Source organism: Calliopsis andreniformis, chromosome 2, assembly GCF_051401765.1.
Source record: "Calliopsis andreniformis isolate RMS-2024a chromosome 2, iyCalAndr_principal, whole genome shotgun sequence".
In the NCBI taxonomy this organism is placed as follows: Eukaryota; Metazoa; Arthropoda; class Insecta; order Hymenoptera; family Andrenidae; genus Calliopsis; species Calliopsis andreniformis.
The window spans coordinates 3,440,697-3,466,760 of NC_135063.1; the positions used below are offsets into that span (position 1 = coordinate 3,440,697).

The 26,064-nt window shown below is 43.0% G+C and overlaps 3 protein-coding genes across 3 annotated transcripts in view; all 3 read left to right on the top strand.

The window, feature by feature from the left end:
* Positions 1–11,273: 11,273 nt before the first annotated feature.
* Positions 11,274–14,327, top strand: LOC143188100 (L-lactate dehydrogenase). Its single transcript, XM_076392161.1, has 5 exons — positions 11,274–11,408; positions 12,263–12,392; positions 12,464–12,929; positions 13,125–13,366; positions 13,500–14,327. Exons 2-5 carry the CDS (start codon positions 12,267–12,269, stop codon positions 13,662–13,664), a joined length of 999 nt encoding a protein of 332 aa, XP_076248276.1. The 5' UTR covers positions 11,274–11,408; positions 12,263–12,266; the 3' UTR covers positions 13,665–14,327.
* Positions 14,328–14,898: 571 nt separating this feature from the next.
* LOC143188323 (L-lactate dehydrogenase B chain) lies at positions 14,899–17,056 on the top strand. Its single transcript, XM_076392530.1, has 8 exons — positions 14,899–14,952; positions 15,004–15,237; positions 15,537–15,654; positions 15,730–15,903; positions 16,029–16,202; positions 16,341–16,458; positions 16,543–16,666; positions 16,791–17,056. Exons 1-8 carry the CDS (start codon positions 14,899–14,901, stop codon positions 16,962–16,964), a joined length of 1,170 nt encoding a protein of 389 aa, XP_076248645.1. The 3' UTR covers positions 16,965–17,056.
* Positions 17,057–18,767: 1,711 nt separating this feature from the next.
* The window catches only part of Best2 (bestrophin family protein), a 43,848-nt gene continuing 36,551 nt past the window's right edge, over positions 18,768–26,064 (top strand). The window contains exon 1 of the mRNA XM_076392297.1: positions 18,768–19,019. Within this exon, the coding sequence (XP_076248412.1) occupies positions 18,949–19,019 (71 nt within the window). The 5' untranslated portion in view covers positions 18,768–18,948. The remainder of the gene's footprint in view (positions 19,020–26,064) is intronic.

The following is a 26,064-nucleotide window of genomic DNA, read 5'->3' on the forward strand; positions in this document are numbered from 1 at the left end:
TGGCAAGGGCTGCTTTCATTATAAGCTCTTCAACTGCAAGCTACATATAGATTCGAAGGAAATGTTAGCCTATCTATATTATATAATCGATACACAAGATCTATTAACATTACACAATCTAAGGTTCACTGATAATTCTACTTTCCACAAATTTTAAAACTTTGAAAAATTGATTGCTCGAATATTTACAATTGAGAGGTTTTAATGTGTTGAAATCTTGAAAATTGCTTTATGAACTGAAATTTTTCATCCCTCTTAAAAATGAACGAATTCAAATTTGTATCAAATTCACATTCCATCTGAGATATAAATATGTAACAAGGATCGCGGTCAACCGACACCGACAAAGCGAGCCTCCGCAAGGAGAGCACGTAAAATCGCCTCGTCTCGGTTGAACAGAGGCGATCAGGACCCTCTAACGATCCTTCGCATTAAGGGATCGCTCGAATGGTGCGATCGATCGCGCGCGCGTTCACTCTTAATGCGATTCCCGGGGGTCTTGATTGCGTAACGATTCCAAGTGCGTAATAACTCTGACCGCTGGCTAGTGACCGGTTCCTGGTTAATTACTCTTTATAATCTTCGTTTCTGTTGCTCCTGGTGGGCACGTACAGCGTTTGGCCTCGGAGCTGGTGTTTCTAGACGCGAATGAGGATTTAGCGAAGGCGGAAGCGGAAGATATCAGCCACGCGGCGGCTTTTCTCGGCAATCCAAAGATAATCGGTACAAAAGGTGAGGATAAACTATGTTTACTCGTTACTTGTCAAATAACATCCTATAATAGCATATTGCAAATTACATAATTGACCATGATTGTTCTCTAATTATTAATCTCTTACAGATTATTCTTTGGCCAGAGACGCTACGGTATGCGTGATCACGGTGGGCGACAAGTCTTCTGGAGGGGAAGAAGACAGCGCCCTCCTCGAAAAGAACCTTAACATCTTCAAAGAAGTTATTCCCAACGTATGCAAATATGCGCCGAACAGTGTTCTCCTGATCGTAACGACTCCAGGTATCCTTTACACTTTGTAACTTTTAACGTCGATACAAATACAACGATGAAATCTTACCTTCTAGTGGATATTCTGTCGTACGCAGCCATGAAGCTCTCAGGTTTCCCGCCACAAAGAGTGATAGGGTTGGGGACATTTTTGGATAGTTGCAGGCTTCAGTACTTCATTGCGCAGAAGCTAGGGATCTCGTCGAATGCGGTGCAAGCCTCGGTGATCTGTGAAAACGGACCAACGTCCGGTAATAAGTTATCAAAGAATATCTTATTCGACATTTGATTAATCTGCGAGCTTTTGATAGTCTATCAAATACTGCTGAACAGTACCGATTTGGTCTGCCGTGACGGTAATGGGGATCAAACTTAAAGACATCAACAAAGATATTGGAACGAAGTCGGACCCCGAGTCATGGGGTGAATTGCACACGAAAGTCATTGATTGCGACAGCGATCTGATCGCCAGAAAGGGGTATCGCAGTTGGGGAATTGGTATCTGTGCTGCAGAGGTTGTTGACGCGATCGTGCGCAATACATGTATTTGCATCACTGTGTCAGCTTACCTAAAGGTGATTATTCAAATTTCGAGTACAGTTAAATTAGAAATATAGTGTGGTAAATTGAGGCGTCGAGTGGAAGTGCTACCTAATAAAAACAGACAGTAACAATAAATTCTGGCCCTGCAAGAAGCTAGAGCCCCTATCTTTCAATATTCTTGCCACTTTACTTGCCTAGTGCGTCAAACATGTTCATTTTACCGGTTGATTAATGTTACGACCATACTATACTTCTAGTCCAACTATACAGATAGATTTGTGTTGCAAAATTAGATGTTAGTAAACGTGGGAGTAAAAACTATTGTACGGCATGTTTTGCCTCGCCTTCTGGATTCGTAATTACTCAATTTTCTGCAACTCGTAACACGTTGAATGACGGTACTTGTGTTTCAGGTACACGTTTACTAACACTTCTCACTTAGTTTATTTTAATGAGAGCTACACGTATACTATGTATCCCTGTATTTCCCAGGGTTGTCGACACGGTCTGGAAAAAGACGTTTACATGTCCCTCCCTTGTATAGTCGGCAGAAACGGTATACAGTCGTTCTTACGTCATCCATACACAGCCGAGGAGCAAGAACTCACGGAGACATCCTGTCGAGCCATCTATGAAACGCAGAGGTCCATTCTCCACGACATCGAATGAGTATGGAGAACATGAAGGACACTTTCGTCAATGCTATTAATCATTCAAATTACACATATATGCGCAGGCAAAAAAATTCATGATTGTACATACTTAACGACAAAACCGCACGATCTCGATCGTGTTTCATCACGTGAAAGGTGGCGCAAGAAGAAACATGCCGAGACGCGGCGCGCAAATAAAAGTGACTCGGAGGATGATATCGCGATTCGTTTTATGTGCTTGTTTGCATCAGTTAAGGGATTTCACGGAAACCCACTCGGCTGGGTTGGATAGCGTTTCCGTGGCAGAAAGCATGACTGGCTGGCTGCTCGTCCTGCCGCGCCGCGGCGGGATGCGATTAAGAGGCATGCACGTTTGTTTTACAAATCGATTTCTTTTTGTTGCATGCAAGCCGTTGAATAGAAGCGAGTGGCATAAATCGCGCGCGCGCGCGCTGCTTCGACGATTTCGGCCAATTTGCAGAGATTAATGCAGAACAGCCGTAATTAATTGCCCGATGCACGAAGCGGTTAACCGCCCCGCCGAAGGCGAACCGGATGATAAAACGATTGCTATTATAGACATAAAGAACGTCAGTTTCGAGGCCACGACAGTCAACGATACACCAATTTGTTATAAAATTCACGCGCACGGCCACTTTGTACCTGTCAGCTGCTACATTAATTAAGATGCTTTCGTGTTGACTGTCTCGTCACTACTGTGAAGAATCCTTTGTTTAAAGTAAATATGAATTCAATGATTTATTAGACGAAACAGTTTACTCGTATTGGAGCACATTATGGAGTCGGCTGTTTGGCTACTCTTATATTTAATCCAGTACAACGTAGGTATACAGACGGTGACGAGATAATAGCGCTGCAAAGTTCTGAAAGCGGGGACAGAAGTATGCAGGAGGAAGAATGGGCGAGTGTTTGTTTTAGCATGTACATGGTGCTAGAAATAATCAGGCAGTGATTTATAACGATAATTACCAAGTGAAAATTTTATCGAGGTGGACGGTGCCGAAATCTCATTGGGGAGAATGCGCGAAAGATAATGAGAGGGAGAAAGCGCGAGAGGTTAGTGGCGGACCGATGCCTGCTGTTTTTAATGGCTCCACCGCGTCCCTCTTTTTCTCTTTCTCAATTCGTATTTGAAACGGTCAGGGCCGTAACAGGAGGGGCCTATAAACGTGGCGCAATGTCGTCGCCGACTTACCAGCGAATTCTTCGTCGTACCTCGCGACAGGAGCACGAGGACGCGCCGGTGATTCATTATCCATGCTAACGAATGTGCGTTACGAGAATAAGGGGGAGAGAGAGAGAAAGAAACCACGAAGGGTTTCCTGCGGCTGGAAGCCACACCAATAACGACGGGGAGCACGGGAACGTCTTCATCTCACGAGGCACCGGCTTCTGAGGTGAAGCCATTTTTCTGTATTATCTCGATGACGCGTCTAGAGTACATAATTTATACCACGCCAAGCGATTATGGATCTAATGATATAATTTTACCCGTCGACATTCAGCTCGACATAAAGCGTCCCACCGCTTGATTTGACTTTCAAAACGTACATGAAATTAAAACGTCACCCGGTCGACTCCGCCTTCTTTCTTTCTCCCTTGGTCGAAGTCTACTTCGCGCCTCGTTAATGACGAAAAACTTTCAGGACAACGTTGATGTGCATACGTACAATGCAGGATCAGTAATCTGCATTTAGATAATCTATGTTTCACTAAAATTAATACCTGCTCATTTTAAACTATATCGATGAAGACCTTGCTAATCGTGAATTTCTTTCTTTTTTTGTTTCCTTCGGTAGCAAGAAAATTGGTATGTGCTTTGTAGGACACTGCAAAGGAAAAGTAGGAGAGTCTTAAGAACATCGTTCACTTGCATTACACAGCGGTAGGTAGATACGACTAATTACTGTACTTTTTATTCTACCTCAACATAATGCTCACTGGTTCGAGCAGCCATGATCCAGGTCGCACGGAGGAAGTTGGAGAAAGAGGAACGCGCGTAGGAGTAGAGAAGAGACAGGTTGAATGAGAGGCCGAGCCGAAGCAACTGACTTCAGTGCAATATCCGATGCCTCGGAATTATTTATGCGACAACCGCGACACGTGTGTGTGCAGGGCCCTAAACCATTTGAGCATCGTCGTAAAGTCGCAACCCTCGCGGCACGGAGGGTGGGGTCCTGATTGAGTTACGATTTAATTAGTCCGCGCGGTCAATCAGTAATTAAGATATCCGCTAATCAACGAACCCGGCCCCCCTTCGATCCCTCTTCTCTCGGCGTGTATTAGCGAAGAGGGCTTTTGCTCCCCTTCCGCTGCGACGATTCTCTCTCCTGCTTCTTTTACCACTTTCTACCTTATCCTTCCTGGTTCCCGAGGACGCGCCCGTGAATCAATCGACAGCGATTGGGCCGTTCAGTTCGGCAGCCCACAGAATTCTACGCGCGTGATTAATCCCCCAAAAAGAAGGAACGGACCCCGAAGGGACCGCAAAAAGGAGACAAAAGGAATAAGGAAGAAGAGGTCCTCGTTATGCATACTAGGTTCTGAACTCAAATCGTTCAATACTCACTGTTTGGTGTTAGACGCAGGTGGATTCTCTGACCAGATTGAAATGTGATTCTTCGAAAACGATGTTTTTGAAGAAGAACCGTTAGATACTTATGTAATTCTTACGAAATAAATACATGTAGGTATATAGTAATGTAAATTACTCGGTCCTCTAAGAACGACAGAGAACAGTTACTCCGAAGTCGATGCAGGTTTAAATGAAGTGGAATGCGTCTCCAAGCGAACCACAGGTGAAAATCAGGGTGAGATTAATCACCTGTTTGGGTCCTTGCAATAAGTCTCGGTGCACTTGTTACCTCATTAAATCAAATATATGGTATCGGACCGCGTAGAGCGTGAGTCGTAATTCATAATAACTGCGGTTGTGTACCCTGCGCACGCCGTGTGACAAATACTATAAGTAACCGTTCAGTATTGCCAATTGTATCATGGGATATAATGTTTCAACAAGCATGTCTACTTAACGAACAAATTTCTTTCTTGTTTTAATTTACGTAAGTCAAAACTTCGGAAGTTCATTTAAAATAGATCATAAATTGTATTATACTTAATGTAATAAATTACGGACTAAAAAATATGCGTATGAAATTAATTTTATTACTTTGACTTTTAAAATTAAACTGATAACAAATGTTATTCCTCTCTATTGAAAAATTTCAAACAGCTCCCAGGAAAAAATCTTCACAAGCACGGCATCTGTCGGAAGTAGAGGGAACCACTTATTGAGAATGACCTACAGAAATCACGGGTGGGTCCAAAACCTCACCTTTTTTCGACGCTGGCTTCAACATTACCAAAGGAAGCTGGTGATCACAGAGCCAATAGAAAGAATAGAAAGAATAGAAAGAGCCATAGACTTTCATAGATTCAACACTTTATCCTTGCAGTCAGTGGAGAACAGGAACACGTATACGAATTTGGGTAGCGAAAGTTTTCCTTGACCGAAAGATTAAACATCGTATCGGTCGAGTACGCGAGATAACGTTGATTGTAATTAATAGCCGTGGCTTGCGTTAGCCCCATAACCAGTTAATTGTCGAGAGAAGATTAATGGCGCGAAATCACGCCAATACTTGGTCGATTGTTCGAAAACGATTCCTGTCCCGAGTCGTGCTTTCATGTTTTCGACTGTGAAGCGAACGGACTGCGAAACTCGTTTCTCGTTACACTTGTTTGCGAACGATAAAACGAGACAAGCGTATGCCGAGGGGCGCGGAAACTTATTCGCAACTGGTCCAACGAGGTGGGGGATGAGAATTTTTTAATCTCGAACCGTGACACTATCGCAGATTAATTAAGATTTATTGAAAGGAATAAATATCGTATCGTATCGTATCGTTAAATAGTTCACACCTGCTACGTCTAATGCGTTGGGTAGATACTGCAGATAATAATTTGAGTAAAGTATAGATTTTCGTATCGAATGCCGATTCCTTCTCACTGCACCTTAAAGAAAGAAAAAAAAGAATCTGAGACCTCATCTATACGATAAAAAACAGAGTGCAGTATTTACTGTTGCTTTGGAAATTGCCAATTATGGTGAGTAATGCTAATCAGAAGGGTTCGCCTTGATCACTTTCTACGATTGCATATTTTCCTAGGTCCTAGGTATTTCAAAAAACCGTAGACTAATCGAACCTGTGTAGATACACGTTTGCGGAGGTAATTACGCCAAGCATGATATACCGTACATACGAGGAGAATACAGTTGCATGCTTTAATAGAATACGTGACTATATAGGAAGAAGATGTATCTTCAACTCTATCGAAGATACCAAGCAAAACTTAAAAATTTGCTTGTGTATTTCCAGAAAGTTACGCAATAAATTCCTTGTAGTAACTTTTAATCACTTATCACGAAAGGAATGTCACGTCTCTCATTTAAGGGTACTTATCCAGTACATCTCTATAACTTAAGCTTGTTTAGATTTCAATTGAGCTAGTTAAACAGGCTTCCGCTCCATTTCGTTCAAGTATACTCCACCTATTTTTTAATAAATGCCGAATCGAGCCCACCCCATCAATTATGTAAGAAATAACTCCTTCATCGTTTCAGGGTCAACGTCCTTGACTCAGCATCCTCGTACATTTTCCCCTCCCAATTACCGTGTCCCATTTTCTATCCACTCAACGAAGAACAAAGTTTATAGCCCGCGCGTAGATCGCATACCCGCGAAATCGCTGTCCCGCTGTCGAAGGTCAACACAGCCAGGATAATAAGACGAGGGGTAGTAATTCTGCTAGAATAATTTCCTTGGGTGCAACATCCATGCTCACAGGCCACAGTCCCTTAGTTGATTTATAACAGGATCCTGGATTACCGACTCTAGGTCCCGCCTTACCGTCGACGGTAAACCAAGGATAAGAATACGCGCAGAAATCACGGAGGCCATCGATTCGATCCGCGCCAGATTCCAGATTACTCGACGATTATGCTCCGATTCGAGATTTACGAGCGAGTCAGGCTCGAGACGCATCGGCACTTATTTATAGTTACGCGGAATCACTCGTCGTCCCTCTACCATCTACCTTTCCCACCTTCGTCCGGTTTTCTTTCTCTGCACGCGTGAATGCGCTTTTAACGCTCGACGACGCAACGACGACCACCCGCGGGTAGCCGGGGGTATGGGAAGCCAGCTGCGGATGCAATTTCGCGTATCAACAGAAACGCAACATTGTACGATCTCCGCCCATGCTGTTTCGTGATATTATACGCGCTGGCAATTTGTATTCGGTCGTTTTAAAATCGAAAATACTTTTTCCTCCTTTTTCATCTCGTTCGTTGTTCGTCCAGGGAACGGTTTACCATGAAACGAATTCCGGTTCACAATTTGTGATGCATTCCAGAGGAAGGTAATTGCATTTTTCTAATGTCCTACTTACAGTCGAGGGATACATACATATTTAGTTTCTAGTATTGGGGTTACTTTTTGCGGCAAGGAGGCAACATGGGGCATCGAACGGGTTACAATTACTGTAGCAAAGATTTATGTGTTGGGACGATTGTAAAGGTCTGCGGTGTTTAAGCCGAAGCTAATTGGATGATCGGCTCGCATTATGTGATCGATTAATTTATCATATTGTAATTTGAAGAAAAGAAATACGATTCGACCGATGGCAGCGGAGGCCGCTACTAATTGGCCGTAAAGTTGGTGAGCATAATTATCACGATACCGCCGATCATAAAACGCCGCAATAAAATGTAACGCGTTATAATTAATTGTAAGGTAAATTGAATAGGTCGAACTGGTTCTGCAAAGTTCGATCGACCTGATCGCAATCTCGGGGTAGCGAATTTCGAACGAGATAAAATAAAATAAGAACTTCTCCGCGACATAAATATTTACGGGCTGCTATGAAATATGACATGTTGATCGAAGAAAAAGATTTTGAAGAATTTAAACGTCTCTATTCGACTTCGTTACTGCACCTTTCTCGGAGACAGCGAAGTCTCTTCATGACGACGCAATCGAAATTGCACGTACAAAAAGAATTCGGACTGATTTAACGAATCTCTTTCATGACAAACATAAACTCGGGTTCACGACCATCTCTCGGTGCGCGAAATTAAGATTCTCGCGATCTTACGAGCCATAATTTACAATCACGACGCGAGAAGAGCGAATATTCGTGGGTCCAACAAGGCCATCATTGGACGTACGCGTTCAAAAACAGTTGCTAACGAATGCACATGCATTATCTCAATGTAATTACCATATCGACGTCCCGTCGGTGATGCCTAACACCGTCCTAATTGCCACGATCGACAATTTATTAAATTGCTCTATAACAGAAACTTCACCGACGAAAACGCTCAGGAAGAGTTTGCATCCATTTCGAGCTATAAGCCTCGGGTATACGTTCAAGTGGTGCATTTTTTATGGAAATTTCTGTGGAACCTTGCTCTCCTTTCCATATACTTTGCAAAATAATCACCACATTAATAATAATGCTGTTTGCTTGCAACACGTATATAAATACTTTTCTCTGAATTTGTGGAGTATCCGTTTCGTTGCAAACTAGCATTTCATAGATAACTGATAGTATAAAAAATGTAACAATTATGGAATTGGAGAGAAAAAATTATGATATACGTTCATGGAGTTATGTAAGATCCATTTCATCGATTCTAAGAAATATTGTTTTTATAACTTGCTTTTATGCTATTTTCTATTTATTTATGTATCTTTTATGTTTATAACTTACTTTTCTACTTTTTACTATTTATTTATGTATTTTCCAGGAGATTTCGTATGAAAGATTTCATAAATTACACGTTACAAGCTTGTCGCTTTCATGCAGAACTCCCATTCTTCAAGAATTCTGGAACGTTTGTGGACTTGGTTAATCGTCACAATGCTGCAAGATTGATGCAATTCTCGCAGTAACCTTGGAAATACACAGATGCGTCCGTAATTGCATCACAAGAAAAAATGTGAATGTATATATGAGTGCTAAACCGATTTACTTTTACCATAATAATATATGAGATTTCCTATTAAAGTAACGAGGTACTAACAATAAGCCTCAATAACTGTTTAGTACAAGATCAAGACCTTGTAAAGTATAACAATTCTAGATTCTAAACGGTACGAGAGCAAGCAATGCACGGACCGTAATAATAATTAAACGAGATCTATAGATTATGAACGATAAGATTGCTACCCTTCCTCGGGTGAATGGGTAAGAACGTACTACTTACTCCGTGGAATCAATGACTTAACGAATGATTGCAAATCGACCGTAAAGAGTTATGTGTAGTGTAGGATCGTGACGGCACGTCTGGTTGTACTGCATCACGTTTATACGCTTATGCTAATTCAAGACGTCAGCTCTTCCGAGTGTTTGGCTTTAGAATTACATTTACCACTTTCATACGAGAGCTGAAATGCTCGACAATAAGGCAACTATGCGTTTCCTAGTTAAATTGACTTTTAAACGGAAGTGCTGTTCGCATACCAAATCAAGGTTTAATTTATTTATGAATCTTTTACGTTTAACTTAATTTAGATTCCCTTTAATTTTCTGACGACATACTTACTGACTTTACAGTACAAAACGCGCAATAAATAATCCAAATATTAATCATGATTTTAATTATACGATACATGACTGCGAATTACTACTTCAGAAGTGTACAAGTATATTTTATACTTTAAAGTAAACATTTTAGTAATGCTCAATACTAAAATTGATCGCAAATCGATGAAATTGAATGAATCTCGAGGGCAAGATAAATAATTTAAGCTTAAATAGACCTGACGCACATAGACTCGAAGGCTGTCTAACTTCTTTGAAAGACGAATGATAGGTTTTATGCTTCTGGCAGCAAAGGAGAAACGTTACGGGCTGTAACTCGAATTGGCTTTACGGCGGATCTTCGTTTAACTCGAAGACCTAACAGACGTGCCTTTTCTCACGTCGTCCCATCGCAAGCATTTGATCGTTTGTTCTGCAGGAGTCACAAGGAGGAAAACGCCGAAAGAGAAAACGAGCTACAGGTACCAACGGAGATTTGTGATCAAGATCACGTAGAGCTACACCAAAATTACAGACGCGTAAGCTATGGTTGCGTCATGTCCAACATATACCTATTCCGTAAAATGATTCAACTTTACAGTATATTGGACAACGTTGCACGTAAGTACATATACGTAGCTTCCCGGAATCGTGTGACCACTCGCGTGAAATGCATGTGTTGATAGCCTATCCTTGAAACGTTCGCGAGATTCTTTCTTGATAAAAACGATTTCTACTAATCCACGTTAGAGATAAGTGTTGGACAAAGTTTAATTTTACAGACTGATGATTTACATGACACCACGATACTGCGATACTTATTTAATTATCGAAGTGACGGAACGCGACACTTAAATCCGTGATCATTTATTTATTATTTATTGCGACGACTTAACGCTAAGAATGAAAAACACGACAAAGCTTGATAAAAGTACATATTGATTTATAGATTAACATAATAATAACTTCACTATCAACGGACTGTAAGAGAATCGTTAGGTCCAAAATTAACCATGCCATTCGATCAAAATAAAATACCGCCCTGTGGGTAAGAGACATTCCCCAGTCCCTAGTAAAAGTATTTTTAGTCCCCCGTGAACAACATATCCTGTAGGCTGATTTTTATTGGTAGACTGTAGGGGATCCAGAAGAAAGCATCGGTTGGATCGATGAACCGGCTCGCAGGAAGGCACGGCGGTGTTGCGTCATGTGACGCGTGCGCAACGTCACTTTCATTTCCGAAAATTCTGTTACCCCGAGAGTCATTTTGAGTGATCGCATTTCACTACCACTGGATTCAAGTTAAACCGTGGATTATCACGATGCAAAGATGACGCTCACGTGACGACTCGTGACCAGGAAAATTCGTTGAAAAGGTGGACGCGAATTTCGGCTGGTCATGGCAGTCGAGTGCATTCCCAGTTTCGTCATCCAGAACGCGCCGAGCCCATGGGGAGGTATAAAAAGCGGGGGCAAGGTCACCTTAGCAGACAGAAGTCTCTGAGCTGTCAGACGAGTCGGACGTGTACACGTTCAGTGCATTGGAAAGTTTATTTAGTGGACAATTAGTGTTCTCATATTTATTGATTAAAAACAACGAGGTTAGTGAAAGCACGCATCTGTGTCGCGTTTATCATATTGTGTTCTGAATAGTTTGTGATACGCATATTACGTACCGGAAAACCACGCGAGTTACATTACTACAGATATTTCAGTGCGCAGAATTGTAGAATACATTAGTTTAACGTTTACTGCCTACTGTAGAAATAAGGTCGGATGCAATGACGTTACACGCGGCCACGGCTTAATTGAATATTACTCTCTCAATCAGTTGATCTTGTTTCGTGTCCATGAGGATTACGAGTGAAAAACAACTGAATACGATAACTGTTTACACGTAACCTTTCGTTTACATCGATGTAGTAACGTAATCTGCGTTTCACGTAAACTGAGTAGAAGGGAAGTACCGGTTCAAAGCTACACGTGCTTATCGTACAGGTAGTGGCATCTCGTGAGTTATGCGTTACTCATGTTCCGATATCAGTAGTTCATTCATACATGATCAAAAATTGTAAACATGTCGATGATAATTTAAAGAAACAGAAAGATATCCTTAATTCCGCGTTTTCGATTTAGATAACGAAAACAACGGAAAATCAATTTTATTTTTTTATTCATTTTTATCCAATGATTGATGTACTATTAAATACCGTAAAATTGTTTTTTTTTTTCATTGCATAGTAGAGAAACCATGAAATGAAGCGTATTCTAAGAAATTGCACTGTTAAATGTTTGAGAGTAGCGCGTAAGTGAATGACCTTCGTGACCTCTATGACCTCTATGACCTCCTTGACCTTGCGAAACGGGACGTCGCTATATTCGCAAAATTGAAACAGTAATAAGTACTTCGATTTTTTTGTCATTTAAAGTAAACGAAAATTTTACATTTTTCCAGAACCATGACATCGCTGAAGGATAAATTATTAAGCACAGTGATAGAGCCAATTTCTACCGGCAGAAATAAGATCACCGTGGTCGGTGTTGGCCAAGTCGGCATGGCTTGCGCTTTCAGTATCTTGACAAACGTAAGACAGACAATCACAAAGACACAGTCTTGTGATAACTGATATTTAAATATTTTTCTTTATCGTCGTAGCATGTCTCCAGTGACGTGGTGCTGATTGATGTGATGGTAGACAAGCTGAAGGGAGAAATGTTAGATCTCCAACACGGTAGCGCATTTCTAAAGAATGCAAGAATTAATGCGAGCACCGATTACGCGGCCACAGCAAACTCGAGTCTCTGCATAGTAACAGCTGGTGCTCGACAAAGAGAAGGAGAAACTAGGCTGGACCTAGTTCAACGGAATACAGACATCTTTAAAGGCATCATTCCGGAGTTAGTCAAATATAGCCCGAACACGATCCTTCTGATCGTATCGAATCCGGTAGACATTCTGACCTACGTGGCATGGAAACTCTCTGGCCTGCCAAAGAACCGCGTGATCGGAAGTGGAACCAATTTAGATTCGGCACGATTCCGATTTCTCTTATCGCAGAAACTAAATGTGGCTCCTACATCCTGTCACGGTTGGATTATCGGAGAGCACGGTGATACTAGCGGTACGTTACAACACAAATCACTAACATTGCACAGGTGGATTGATAATTGTTATCTGAGAATAGTTGCAAAGGTTCATCATGATTTGCGTTATCTCGTGGATATTTTAATCATAATCTTAGTCACATAGTGTTTAAGGGGGCGTAGTTTGAATATTTTTTGATAAATCAGATATCATTTAATATACCTATTTTCAGTGCCGGTATGGTCGGGAGTGAACGTCGCTGGCGTCAGATTGCGCGATCTAAACGCAAGCGTTGGTACTGAGGAAGATCCTGAGCAGTGGGGTCAGCTGCATAAGCAGGTGGTAGATAGCGCATATGAGGTGATCAAGTTGAAAGGATACACGTCCTGGGCTATCGGACTGAGTGTCTCTCACCTCGCCTCAGCTATACTGCGGAATTCGAACCAAGTTCATGCAGTGTCTACTTTAGTTACCGTAAGTCGATAATAAGTAATTTTCTGATCGAACAGTAGCGTTGAGTTAATGAAAATTTGTTTTCAAGAATTATTCTAATTTAAACTCTCCTCAATTATAATTCACGAAATTAACAAAATCTCGTAATTTACAGGGACACCATGGTATCAACGAAGAAGTGTTCCTATCGTTGCCTTGCACTCTGGGCGATGGAGGTGTCACGTGCATCGTCCAGCAGAAGTTAACTTCAAACGAAATTGATCTTTTGCATAAGTCTGCAAAGACGATGCATGAAGTTCAAAAAGACTTAAAATTCTAGATTTTCGTTTTCACCTTTGCATATAAGGATGACATTATTGTTTCGATAAGTTTCCTTTTGCTAATTTTTGCGTTATTCAATCTCGTACTTGGGCGTGCTCGAAAAGTATTCTTTTTCATTTGGTCATTTCTACTCAATTTCTACTTATTTTTTCTTACTTATATTATGTTACTTAATGCATATTTATAATAGTGAATGTATTTTGCGCGTTACTACGGATTATTCCACCTGCACAAAATATCTCGATGCTTTCATGTATGTTGTGTTCGTGTGTTTGCATAACCATAAAGTATTATTGTGAATCGTTAAGCTTTACATTTGCAAAAATTGTATTGCTTCCCGGTGATTTTGCGTCAGTATTCTAATACGACGAGTGTATACACAACCGTTATTTAATACGGAAGAAGTTACTTAACTACTAAAACGAAATGTACAAGAAAATTTACGCGAATAACCGCAAATCAGTCAGAATCAATACCTATGCAAGTCACAAATCTATTCATTCTGTTATTCGTACCATATCTATTGATATTAACTGATTTGCATTAATTTTGTACAATCGTATACGAAACACTACCTCCGGTTTCCTCTGGTGCAAAATATTTAATATCATCTATTATATATTTATAAAGATATTTTAATAAATTAATGTCATATACCGACCTCAACTATCGATATCATTCATCCTATTGACCATAAACAGAATTTCTCTGTATACATACAGTGGTTTATACAGCTAACCTGTAACCATGGATTGTTTAACAATTGGCGAACCGACGCAATGGCGATTCACTAGACGCGTTATGATCGCCAGCGCCTTCTTTCCTGTCAAACGTCAGTCAACGGTGTGCGATGTGACATTTTTCGTAAGAGGGATCACGCGAATTTTGCAAAATCCCAGGGTGATAGAAGCAATGAATTTATCGCGCATGCTGTCGACTTCGTCGTTGCAAACATGCTACAGGTGTACGGTGGGTCTAGCATCCACGAGGAGCTTCCGTACCGGACAGCCTCCTCGCTCTTTACCGCCAACGATATTGACGGAGGTCTTTGGCGGCCTCAAGACAAAGAAATTTGTGTCCGCTGACTTCGGCAAGGATGCCACAGCCGGAAGCGACTTACAGAGAGCGGTCAGTTTCGTGTAAGCGCCCTGTTTTGTATATTCATGGTCGAACGATTGATGGCACCCGTCATCCACTGACTCCTTTGGTCTCTGACATCCACAACATGCGAAATGCTCGTTCTTACGAATAAGGATAAAATAAAATACATTTTATCTTCTTTCCTCGTTAAACGAATACATCGATTGTAATAGTCAATTCTAATTATTGTCAAGCAGGGAGCGAATATTTCACATGTTACGACTCAATCGCAGATGTGTCCACGGTCTGCAGTATCAGAAAAAGTGAGATTTACTGTTAATGGAATCGAATGTTCAAATTCTAGATCGCCATGTCTGAAGGAAGAATTGTTGTGCAAATTTTCTGAGCCAGTGAGGGATTGCTGTCACAAAGTGACAATCGTAGGGGCCGGTATGGTTGGAGTAGCAGTCGCGTATGCCCTCCTCTTTAAGGTACAACAACGCTTCTCGTCCTTCGCCTCTTTGAACAGCGACAATCGTCGAACGTCCGAGCCGCGTTGTTTCATTTAACTTCGAGTGAAAGTTCGTGTGAGACACGTGGAAAGCCAAATCGTCTGAATATGCGTATATTACGAATAACCCGGGAGAATTCTAGAAGCCTAATAAAGTGTCATCGCGTACACGTGGCTGCAACACGCACATTCTTCAGGATGGAAAGCAGCCTTCGTGGAACGCGTTGGATCACGTATTTACATACGGATACGTGTAATTTATTTGTTGCTTGATCATAGAGAATCACCGCGCACCTCGCCATAGTGGATGCGTTTCCAAAGAAGATGGAAGGCGAGGGCATGGATCTCTGTCACGGATCGGTGTTTATGGGGGACCCGCGTATCGATTACGATACAGGTGACGAATTTCATTTCTAAGAAACTCAAAAGCGGGAAACGACAAACATGAAAATCGAGAGAGTTTTTCTTTCAGACTTCTGCATCACGAGCAACTCAAAAGTGATCGTTCTGGCTGCGGGCGTGCGACAGGTGAAGGGCGAAACGCGACTTGACATGGTCGAACGAAACACAGAGGTCTTGAAAAATATAATACCTACACTGATTGGATACAGCCCAAATGCGGTGTTCATAATCGTTAGCAATCCAGGTTGTGTCCCGCGTCTAAACCCAAAACTGTTCCTATTAAGAAAATAGAGGATCAACCATTCGAGGAATTTTTGTTCGCACGAGACAATGCTATGTCACGGGTAGAAACGGCACTTTTACTTTCAGTGGACATTCTGTCGTGGGTAACGTGGAAAGTGAGTGGATTACCGGTCCATCGGGTTATCGGAAGTGGAACTCTTCTCGATTCAGCGAGATTTCGTTTCCTGATCGCGGACCGCCTCGGTATAGCGCCCAGTTCTGTTCACGCTTACATTATTGGCGAGCACGGGGAGAGTCAGGGTGAGTTGAAAAATCGTCGGAATTTTCAAAGGAACTCTGAACGTGGCGGCGTAAAAGTGATACCATTTTTCGCATTTTACCGGAGGAGAAAGCAAACGTTACGTGGCGAGTCTATCTAAACGTTCAAACGTTTCCTAGTTCCACTCTGGTCCGGAGTGAACGTCGCGGGCGTTCAGTTTCGCGATATCCTGCCGAACATCGGGCTCGAGACAGACGAGGAAAGATGGTTCGAAATTTCCAAAGAAGTCGTTAGACTGTGAGACTTTTTTATCACTTTGCGTAACATTAAAAACAGTATATTAAACACAGAGACGATAACGGAATCGTCTTCTTTTTCTAGAGGACCAACCGTAAGATGTCTGAAAGGATATACTAACACAGCTGTTGGTCTTTCGGTCGCAGAGATTGTAGAAGCTGTTCTCACTAACTCACAAAGGGTTCTCCCGGTTTCAACACTGATTCAAGTACGAAAGATATCATTTTTATTTCAGACAAAAAAGACACAGTGATACTTATTTCTGTGTATGAAACATTTAAAAAGTTTAAACACTTGCTTTGAAATAAAATAAGGAATAAGTGTATTCACAGGGTCATTATGACGTTTGTGAGGAGATATTTTTATCACTGCCCTGCTCCGTTGGAGAAAACGGTATCACGAATATTATAAGGATGCGCATTACGGAGTTCGAGAAGAAATTATTCCAAACATCGGCAAACATTGTGTACAGCGTGCAAAAAGATGTGAAAACTAGTTCATCCTAGTTTAATGTACAACCATCGTACTGTTCGATCATGTATTTCATGTTGTCCTTGTAAAAAGCGTCTTTAAATACATCATGTCGTACGATACTGAATGGGTCGTTTTATTTTTCATCCACTTTTCCTTCTTTACCCAACTGCATCAACTAAGAAAACTTCAAGCAACTCCTTGAATTAATAATTACGGTCGCGTTTCGAAGCATATTTTAATATGCAAAGTAAGCACGTGCAATGACGAAGTCCGTTATCGGTAGATTCTTTTTTCTTTTCACCCATGAATCATGGAGACGCCGATTTCGATGACGTCAATGACCTATCTTGGGATCCACGTAAAAATATTCGAAACGGAATTGCCCGAAGTTAAACTTCATAATGAAGGTATGGCAAAAAAGGAACGGGACTTCAGTGGATTACGAAGCATTTATAGAAATCTCCACATGGTGAAACCTGGACATTCGAAGATAACCAAGCATGATAATTTAATTGGAATTTTCAATTTCGAATCGAACATGATGACGTGTGATGGGCGCGGCAGAAGGTTACGTCGATGGGTACGTTTCTTGTGTGGAGCGATTGAAAAGGGCGAAAGGTGATCGGTGGATGGTACCAGAAGGTCGCGATTCCGCCGCAGGCTAGGCCACGGCAAGGTGAGAGAAGAGTGTGGAGACCAGCCACGAGATGTCGTGTTGAAATCGTTGGGTAAAGCGATAGTCGCGCGAGCCGCGATGTTACGGCATTCGAACGCGAGCAGTGCCGTAAGAACGACTTTTCTTTTTCTGGGAACGATAATTCGAAGCTATTCAGTCCAAAGCAATGAAATATACGATTACAAAACCTCTGGTAAAATTTCTAGAAATCTATGGACACAGAGTTATCCCGCGGCGATCGTTACCCTGACAGAAATTGCTACCTCTGGAGGATGATAAGGCATAATAAAAAGAACGATTAATGATGCAAAACCCGGTGATTTGAGGTCGTAAAGAGCAACTACGTGTGTGGAAATCGCAGCAGGCATCGATATCGGTGAAGACGCAAACGCGACGTCAGAAAACGCTCTCCTTTTACTCGGTTCGAAAGCAGATCCACTTGAAAGCCGACGCGTGTCATCGATTTTTCGAGAATTTTTCCGTCGGATTCATAATTCACTTTTCAAACGGAAATAGGTCTTGGAAACGTAAGATGTAGGTGCATAACGATGAAATTAAATATTTCACGAAAAATGATTTTGTCGGATAATCTTAAAGAACATATTACGTTAATACACCTAATCATCTTTCATTCGACAAAAACCCATCAGTGTAACAAGGCTAATATAAAAATAGATATTCTAACGCCATTAGGTACGATCATCCACAAAAAACAAGATACCATCTATTTTCCTCCATAAATTACGTAGTGGTATCATTAGTATTAAATGCATACTACATTTTTCAATAAAAGAAAAAAAAGATGGCGATATAATTAGAGCCCCTTACTACTTGTTGCTTATTTCACGCAAAAACTGCTCTATCGTGTCGAACAGGCAAGCCCACTGTTGAATTCAGAGCAACAGAGCAACAGGTAAAGGTGTAGGGTAAACGCGCAGGTGGGAACGGCACTGAAGCCCAAGTGGAGGTGGCAGCCGGGCCCCGTTCTCTGTTGGTCCTGTCGTCTGTCAGTGGAGCTCAGTCATCAGACAGTCCGGTCAGCTGGTTCCGTCTAATCGCGTCGGGAGCTTCCTGATGGTAAACCGAACGCGAGCCATCCGATAGATCCCCGGTAATTGAGCCACGATCATCAAGGATCGAGAAGAGAAAGAAACAGCGGCCCGCGCGCCGCATGTGCGCGAGTGTGTACAGCTTCTCCACCGGAAACACCAACGACACGGTGCGAGGTGCCGAGCAAACCGAAAGAACGGCAGGAACGTGTGGCTAGAGGTAACCGAAAACGAGAAGGAGACTAGAGGGAACGTGACAGGAGGCAAAGTGTACATCTGGTCAGGCAGGAAATGACTATATCGTACGCGAGCGAAGTGCCAAACGGCTCCAGCTTTGGCTGCTTCTGGAGGATCCTGGTCAAGTAAGTGTTTTCACGATATACGTGTTTCCTTCTTTACTCTCGGCGGCTACTGGAACGGTTCTGTCAACTTTTCATTCGACGTTGCGACGGCCCGGTTCTCGTGACAGGTCTTCGCCGTTCTGACAGCTTAAGCAGATCTGGCAGCGCGCGCTTAGGGGCCTTAGCAACAAGTTTTGCCGGTCCCCTTTAGTAGTTTCCTTTTCTGCTCTCTTCTTTGTCCCGCCCGTCTTACCGGAAAACCGTACGCTTGCGCTATCTGCACTTTGTCCTTTCATCGCTCCGACGCATTCTCCAATGCAACGTTATCCTCCTGCTGTGTCTCCGATCGATGCACCGAGCCCACACGCGACAGCCTGCGCCGATGCTACTCGACGCGCGAAGCATCGAAAAGGTGGTGCTCTCACTTTCCTGATGGTAGATTAATTTCACAATGACACGGCGACGATCGTGTCGACGTTCTCGATTTGTCTCGAGCGGAATTTGCGGCTGTTCCCGTGCGTTTCTTTGCTCGACGCTCTCGTTCGGCGACGAAACTTGCAAAATTCGCGCGGTTCGTGATTGGGATTTTGAGGAGAACCGTATCAAAACGCATAGTCCCCCAACGGAACTTTCGACACGCGCACGCGCCTCAACCGAGCGTTCCAAGATACTGGAGCACGCTTCTAGACGGTTTACATAGTCGGCGTGCCATGTAAGACGAAGATATTGCGATATTGCGAGCGGCGGGTCGTTGTGCAACGTTTAACTTTCGACTCGATGCTGCCGTGTTCTCGATTTAGAGACCGGCTGCATAGGAGGCGGTGGCGAGTCCTTGAGCAAGGATTCTGCGTCTACACGTGTGAGAAGTAAGGAAAACCGATAACGTACGGGTTTTTCTAGTTGCCATGCGATCGGCCCATTTTCCTACTAGAGCCAGACCGCCTCGGGCGTTGTGGACACGTCGCTTTGTAATTTCTTTGAACGATTCAATGTACTCTAATGGAACAGACTCTGTCACGCATCAGGACAAAAATTGTCCTGATTTTTTTCCACCTCGGAGCGAACGGTTATATGAATCACAGTAGCAGAGCACGTAAAACCCGCTAGCACAGAAATGGTGCTCGGTCAACGCTTGGTTGGACGTTTTAAGGAAATAAGGTCGTCGATACATTGATTTTAGCCGTAACAACGCGCGCATGTTACGTGGAATATCGGCTCTGCTGGTCTCCGCACGACTGCCATGGAATTTTCGTTCCAGTTGTCGCTTACGTCGAATCTGAACGAATAGTATGCGAATACCACGAAATTGTTGTTGTATGCAACGCGTATTATACTCGCCCCCTGTACGATTCTATCACTATTTAAACAGTGGTATACGAGAACTATAGATTGTTAAAACTAGTGGGAGAAGCACACCCTCAGATCCAACGTTACATCGTTTCCAAGAGTTACAAATTGAACAGTCTAAAAATAAAAATTTCTGTATGGAAAAACCGTGATTCTGTTGCACAACTTTCCTCGGAAGCGAGTGACATCAACGCCTGCGCAGAGCATAACGCGCCAAATTGAACGGGCAATAATTCTTTATGTAAATCTTCGATGACGCGCGGGGAATCACCTGTACAGTTAAAAATGAGCTTGACTCGTCAATAAGTAGAAGATCAACCAGGAATTCGAAGAACGAAGCAAAACACAGTCAAAATCACTTGAATAAATAGTTATCGATCAGTAAACTGTATCGACACGTCAATCTTCCTGAGCTGTGAAATTTGCAAACGAATTCTTGTCACCAGAACGGACGAAAGCAAAACGTTGATTTTTATATTCATAAGAAGCACAGGAACATTCTCAGAATTTTAATCGCATGTGAATGTGATACAAAAATATTTTCACATGCGAGAACAGTAAAGAACAAACAGAAGCGTAGATAAGTCACATATGGAGGTTCGAATAATCTTTCAAGGAATGTATGAAAGTTAGAAAATAAATCTGGAATAGATTCTCTCATAGATTAAATCCTCTGTTCGAGCAGGGAAAACTTAGCTGAGTCATTTCAAGTCATACGAGCAATCGGTATACAAAACCATTATTATTTCCGCGGACAATACCGATATCTCGAGACGAGTGAAACGCGCTACTAAAAGGTCTCGTGAGGCGATGTATTCTGAGGAGTGCACCACGGTACGAATTCCAATGGCCGAGGTTCACGATTGTTCGCGAAAACGCATTACCGCGGAGGCTAGTCGCATACGATTCGCAACGTCCTTGCCGAAGCTCGTTTGTTGACATTTCCACGACCTTTCTACAGCGCGTCGGTGGATCCTCGTTGGTCTCGGTTTCTCCTCGGTCTGCGGGCGCCAGCTTGAAAACGGCCTTACCGGCTTTCACGTAAGATCTCGCTTTCCTAGACTCGCTACTGACTGAAAGACGCTCGACGTCCGTCTATAAATACCCGTGGAATGTCCATAAATAGAAAATCTCTCGTGATAGCACGCAACGCGATATCGCCGTGGTCTGCATGAATTATACGCTCGATTCAGGGGAAAAATTGCCATGCGGTCGGCTGTGATTTGCGAAGGAAGCCGCTGTCTGCGTGTCCGCAAAATGTTTATGATTGGACACGATTTACGAAAGCACCGAGCCAGAAACAATTGTTTCACGCAATTGTGCGATCCTTCTCGTGTTCGAGATTACGCACAGATTATCAATAAAGTACGGTTCACAGTCTTTAACGTTGCCATATACAACGTAGAATTGAAATCTATATAGAGATAGTGACGTCGAAGAGTAGCCTTATCGTTTAATTAACGAAATCTGCCTCGCTGTACACCTGTGCCTACAACTAAGGTATTCTTCCCCTAAATAGCCGCTAAAGGTATTCGCGACTGGATGTACCAGATCGCGTGTTGATTTACATAGCGAGCAGTTAAGTCATTTTCGCAATAGATCAAGCCACCGTGGCGCGGCACGTTCACGGAGCGAGCGTGTTGAACGAACCCAAGAGCAGGCCGACTTCTGCTGTGTACCTCAAGGTTGTGCCATTTTACCTTTTATTTCACCGTGTATGTACTACACGTGTTCTCTGATCGTATGTGTCCGCCCACCACACCGCGTTGATGGTATAAAAGTCGCTCGAGCCTGGCAAAGGACGGGAACAGAAGAGATAGCGACGAACGCACCAGTTTTAGAGATAGATGATCTGCCAGTTTGCTCTCGCGAGCCTAGTTGCGTTCCGCTGATCGGGGTGCTACCGGAATGCGAGGAAGTTCTTTTTCTCGTGCCAGTCTTCCGGAGCAACTCATACCAGCTTTCCTATCTGCCTGTCGGACTAGATGGCCAAACAGAAGAATGCAAGCGATGGTCTATAAATAGCCGAGAGAGTCTAGAAGGATCTATAAATACTTGTTTGCCATCCAGGAATAGAAAATCCTGCTCGGATTTTCCGCTGAAATGATCACGAGCAGGCTTATCGATCAGCGTACGCGGTTGATCCGTTACGAGCCTACCGACAAGCCGATCATTAGCTCGATTTCTGACTGACGGTTAGGATAGCGCGGCCACACGTAAATCTCGCCGCGATGGAACGGATAGACCACCGCAGCGATACACGACAGTTATGACTCTATGAGCGCCCATTTCGTCGGTGTTTTGCTACTTGCAGACACTGAGCGTGAGTGACTGAACGCGCGCACACCTGTACACACGGACACGTAACAGTTGCACCGATCACGCGCGCTAAATAGGCCCGGCGCGTGAACGGAAGAGTCATGCCAGCGAATCGCACGCGTGAAAGCAACAACGGTTCCACGGTGCATGGAAGCCTGGCCAAGATAAAACGCCGAGATGATAGATGCCGACGAGCTCGCGAAAAAAGTGAAATTTTAGAGTTCCACTGGTTCCATTGGTTCTTTCCAAGCCTTTGCTCCCAACTCAGTAATTAACACGAGGGTACCCTTTGGAATTTCAAATGCTACTACAGAGGTTGAAGCATCTTAACATCAGTAGCCAGAATTACAAGGAGTGCTGAAGATCATTTGTAAAATACCAAGATTTACTCAACATTACGTGAACTATGTGGAAGTATAAAGAGTTAAAAGGCTCGAGTAATGTTTAAACAGACACTGCGACGACAATCTTCATCTAAGAATACATTGCAGCATATTGACACATCCACGGTCCCCGAGCCGTATATAGGTCAAAAAGGTTTTAACTTACTCATCCCCTGTCTTACCCATTCATGCTTAACGAATGAGCACGCGCTGCGCAGTTGAAAAAATATTTTTCGTTCAATGACGACGCTTGGAACATTCAGTTTCGCGATAAAACGAGAATGTAGGGAACTTCTCAGAAGCGATGATTCATGGACATCAATTAAACAAATCGTGACACGCTCAGACATCAAATCAATCCTCACAAAATAGAATCGCTCGAGGGAGGAGATTCACCGTGTTATTCCACGGACGGGCAAGGGAGTAGTCGAGTGACCGAAAGCGGTGACCGTGAGGGACCGCGGGAACTAGGCCATTGTCTGGCAAATTGGATAATCAGAGGCGTTTCTGGGGAACGCGAAAGGCTGATACTTTGATACTGCAAACGACGCGACGTGCAAATGGTGGTCTCGCGGGGAACCGAAATAACCCGATTGATTGGTCACGTTCGGACTCCTGCATCGCAACGAACGAGTGTGTCTATCTCGAATTTAACGTTGCTCGGCTGTCTCCGTTTATCTTACGGGTTTACATGCACGGCTGCACGAACGCAGTTGCATTGCCACCAGAACGAATGACAATGAGCCCCTGTCGCGCTGCACACTACGAACGTATGACACACATTTCGTTCACCTCTCTTGTCTTCCGCGGACTGCGTCGGGTACTAAGCGCGGTCGCGCGCGTTTCTACTCACGTATGCAGCTAAACGCATGTACGTGCATGGGCGTAGTGCACGAGCGTGATCGTGTGCACGCGAAATATCAGTGAACACCATGTCGCTGGCTAATCGCTTAAAGACTGAGTTGACTGCCTATTTCTACCATTGAGGCAATTTTTCTAGGTTTCCTAGAAAAAATAGCTTGCGATAAGCTCGATTTCCTTTCAAATAGCCTTAGCTTCGGGTGTTATTTGTAACTTCGTACATGTTACAAATAGCGAAAAGAAATTCACTTCTTGCGATCGTTTGCTGCTATTAAGCTTCCGTTCTTGGAGCACCTGTTCATTAGAGAATTCATTCGCGATTTTGTTTCGCTTCTTCGACACGTCGCGCGCCATGGAAGCGTATAAAATGAGCGAGAAAACTTCTAGAGACTTGTGTATGTAAAAAACTGCTTAATTGTTTGGACATGCTATTGTTCACAGCTGTTCCTTCGCGCTCTTTAACGAGAACTGTACGTGTTTCCTTCTGATATTACTGGAACTTATGTATTATTCGCTAAGACAAAAAACACAGAGCTGCAGTTTCTAAGACGTATGGTGTTCAGAATTGTTAAAATTATTACCATAAACCGCGCCAATGTCAAGTGCATCGCTAATAAAAGCGACAATAAAGTTTAGAGAATCGCAGTATCACAATAGAAATGAAGTGGGGATTCCCACGAAACTGGCTATAATTCTGGTCGCTGCAATTTAAATATTTCAAAATGATTCCACCTTATCACTGGATAACACAGGGTCCAGATTCGTAGTGTATTTGCATGTCAAAGAGTAGAAGAAAAGAGTATTTTCGACACAATATCGAGAAACGAAGAACCCGTTTTCTCTTCCGCGAAGGAGTTCTTTAAAAAGTTTCCATTGGTCCTTGATCGACCCGCCAGAAGAGCATTCGTACGCGGGTTAAACGACACGGCACAGGGACAGACGGTGCTCCTTCGTGAGAAGCAATGGCGAAATAATCGTTTTGCTGCGGGGCGTGTGACAGGCATTCGGGCTTCGCTCGTTCACTAATTAAAATGTGGAGCCACTCGCATCGTGACCGGGGTATCCCGCCGTTTTTCTGCTCCTCGGCATTGAGGATCGTCAGCATCCGCTCCCAGATCCGTGTGCACGCGCTGTATTTTGTGGATGCAGTTGACAACAAAGCTGTTTTGCCTATTAACCGAACCTTCCACGTCGTAGACATCCAGCAGCGTTTATATTGGGGCCCCCTCAGGGGATCGTTTCCACATTTTTCCCTCTCGAGATAACGTAGAATCGGGAATACGAGTTTTATGGCTGTTGAATAGAAACTCGAATGCCTATGTATGTGGAAACCGTACCGAATATCTTTTCGGAGAAAAGCTATTTTAAACGTGCCAGAGTTTATAGCTAATAAAAATCAGAAATGAGATCCCAATAAAAAATTCAAATGTTTTCGATTAAATGCTAATTTCCTTTCGCGGAAGCAACGATATGAAGGAAGCGACCGAGAAGTTCGACAACGGGAGGACGAACGAGGAGCATCATTCCGTGAAGCGTGACCGGCGTTAGTTATGCAACGTTTTGTTGCCTCGCGTCCTTGCCGCCCGCATTGGTATTATCTTGCTTAGAGCGAGGAATCAATTACAATTTGTGTTCGCCTTGATGGATGATGGATCTTGCCAAAAGGTGAAGGAGACACGGCCAGAGTAGAGGTCGATCAATATGCTGGAGAGGTTTTCGGAAAGAGCTGAGCGATTTTCAGTTTGCTCGATAGATGCAAAAACGAGGTCGGTGGAAAAGTCGCGAAACCGAAGAGAAACTGCTTTTTCTCTCTTTCTCTTTGCTCCTGTAAAGAAAGAGAAATCTCACCAACATATTTGAGGAACAGAAGCACGTGCAAAACGAGTCTTGCGAAACACCTTTGGGCTATGATATAATAAGCAGCGAATCATAAATAGTTACAGGCGTCTGTTGCACACTCTGTCAATGTTTCATTGCCCCCGAAAAAGCTCGTCCAAGTTCTTTTTGGTATTTTATATTAATATACCGCAAACTAATGGAACAACTAGAAAAATCATCGCCTTGTTCGATGAGTTCTAATCGATGGAATCACAGCATCAAAAGAAATGACAAATTCGTGAATCAGTCTCTCGAATATCGACGAACCTGATCGACCT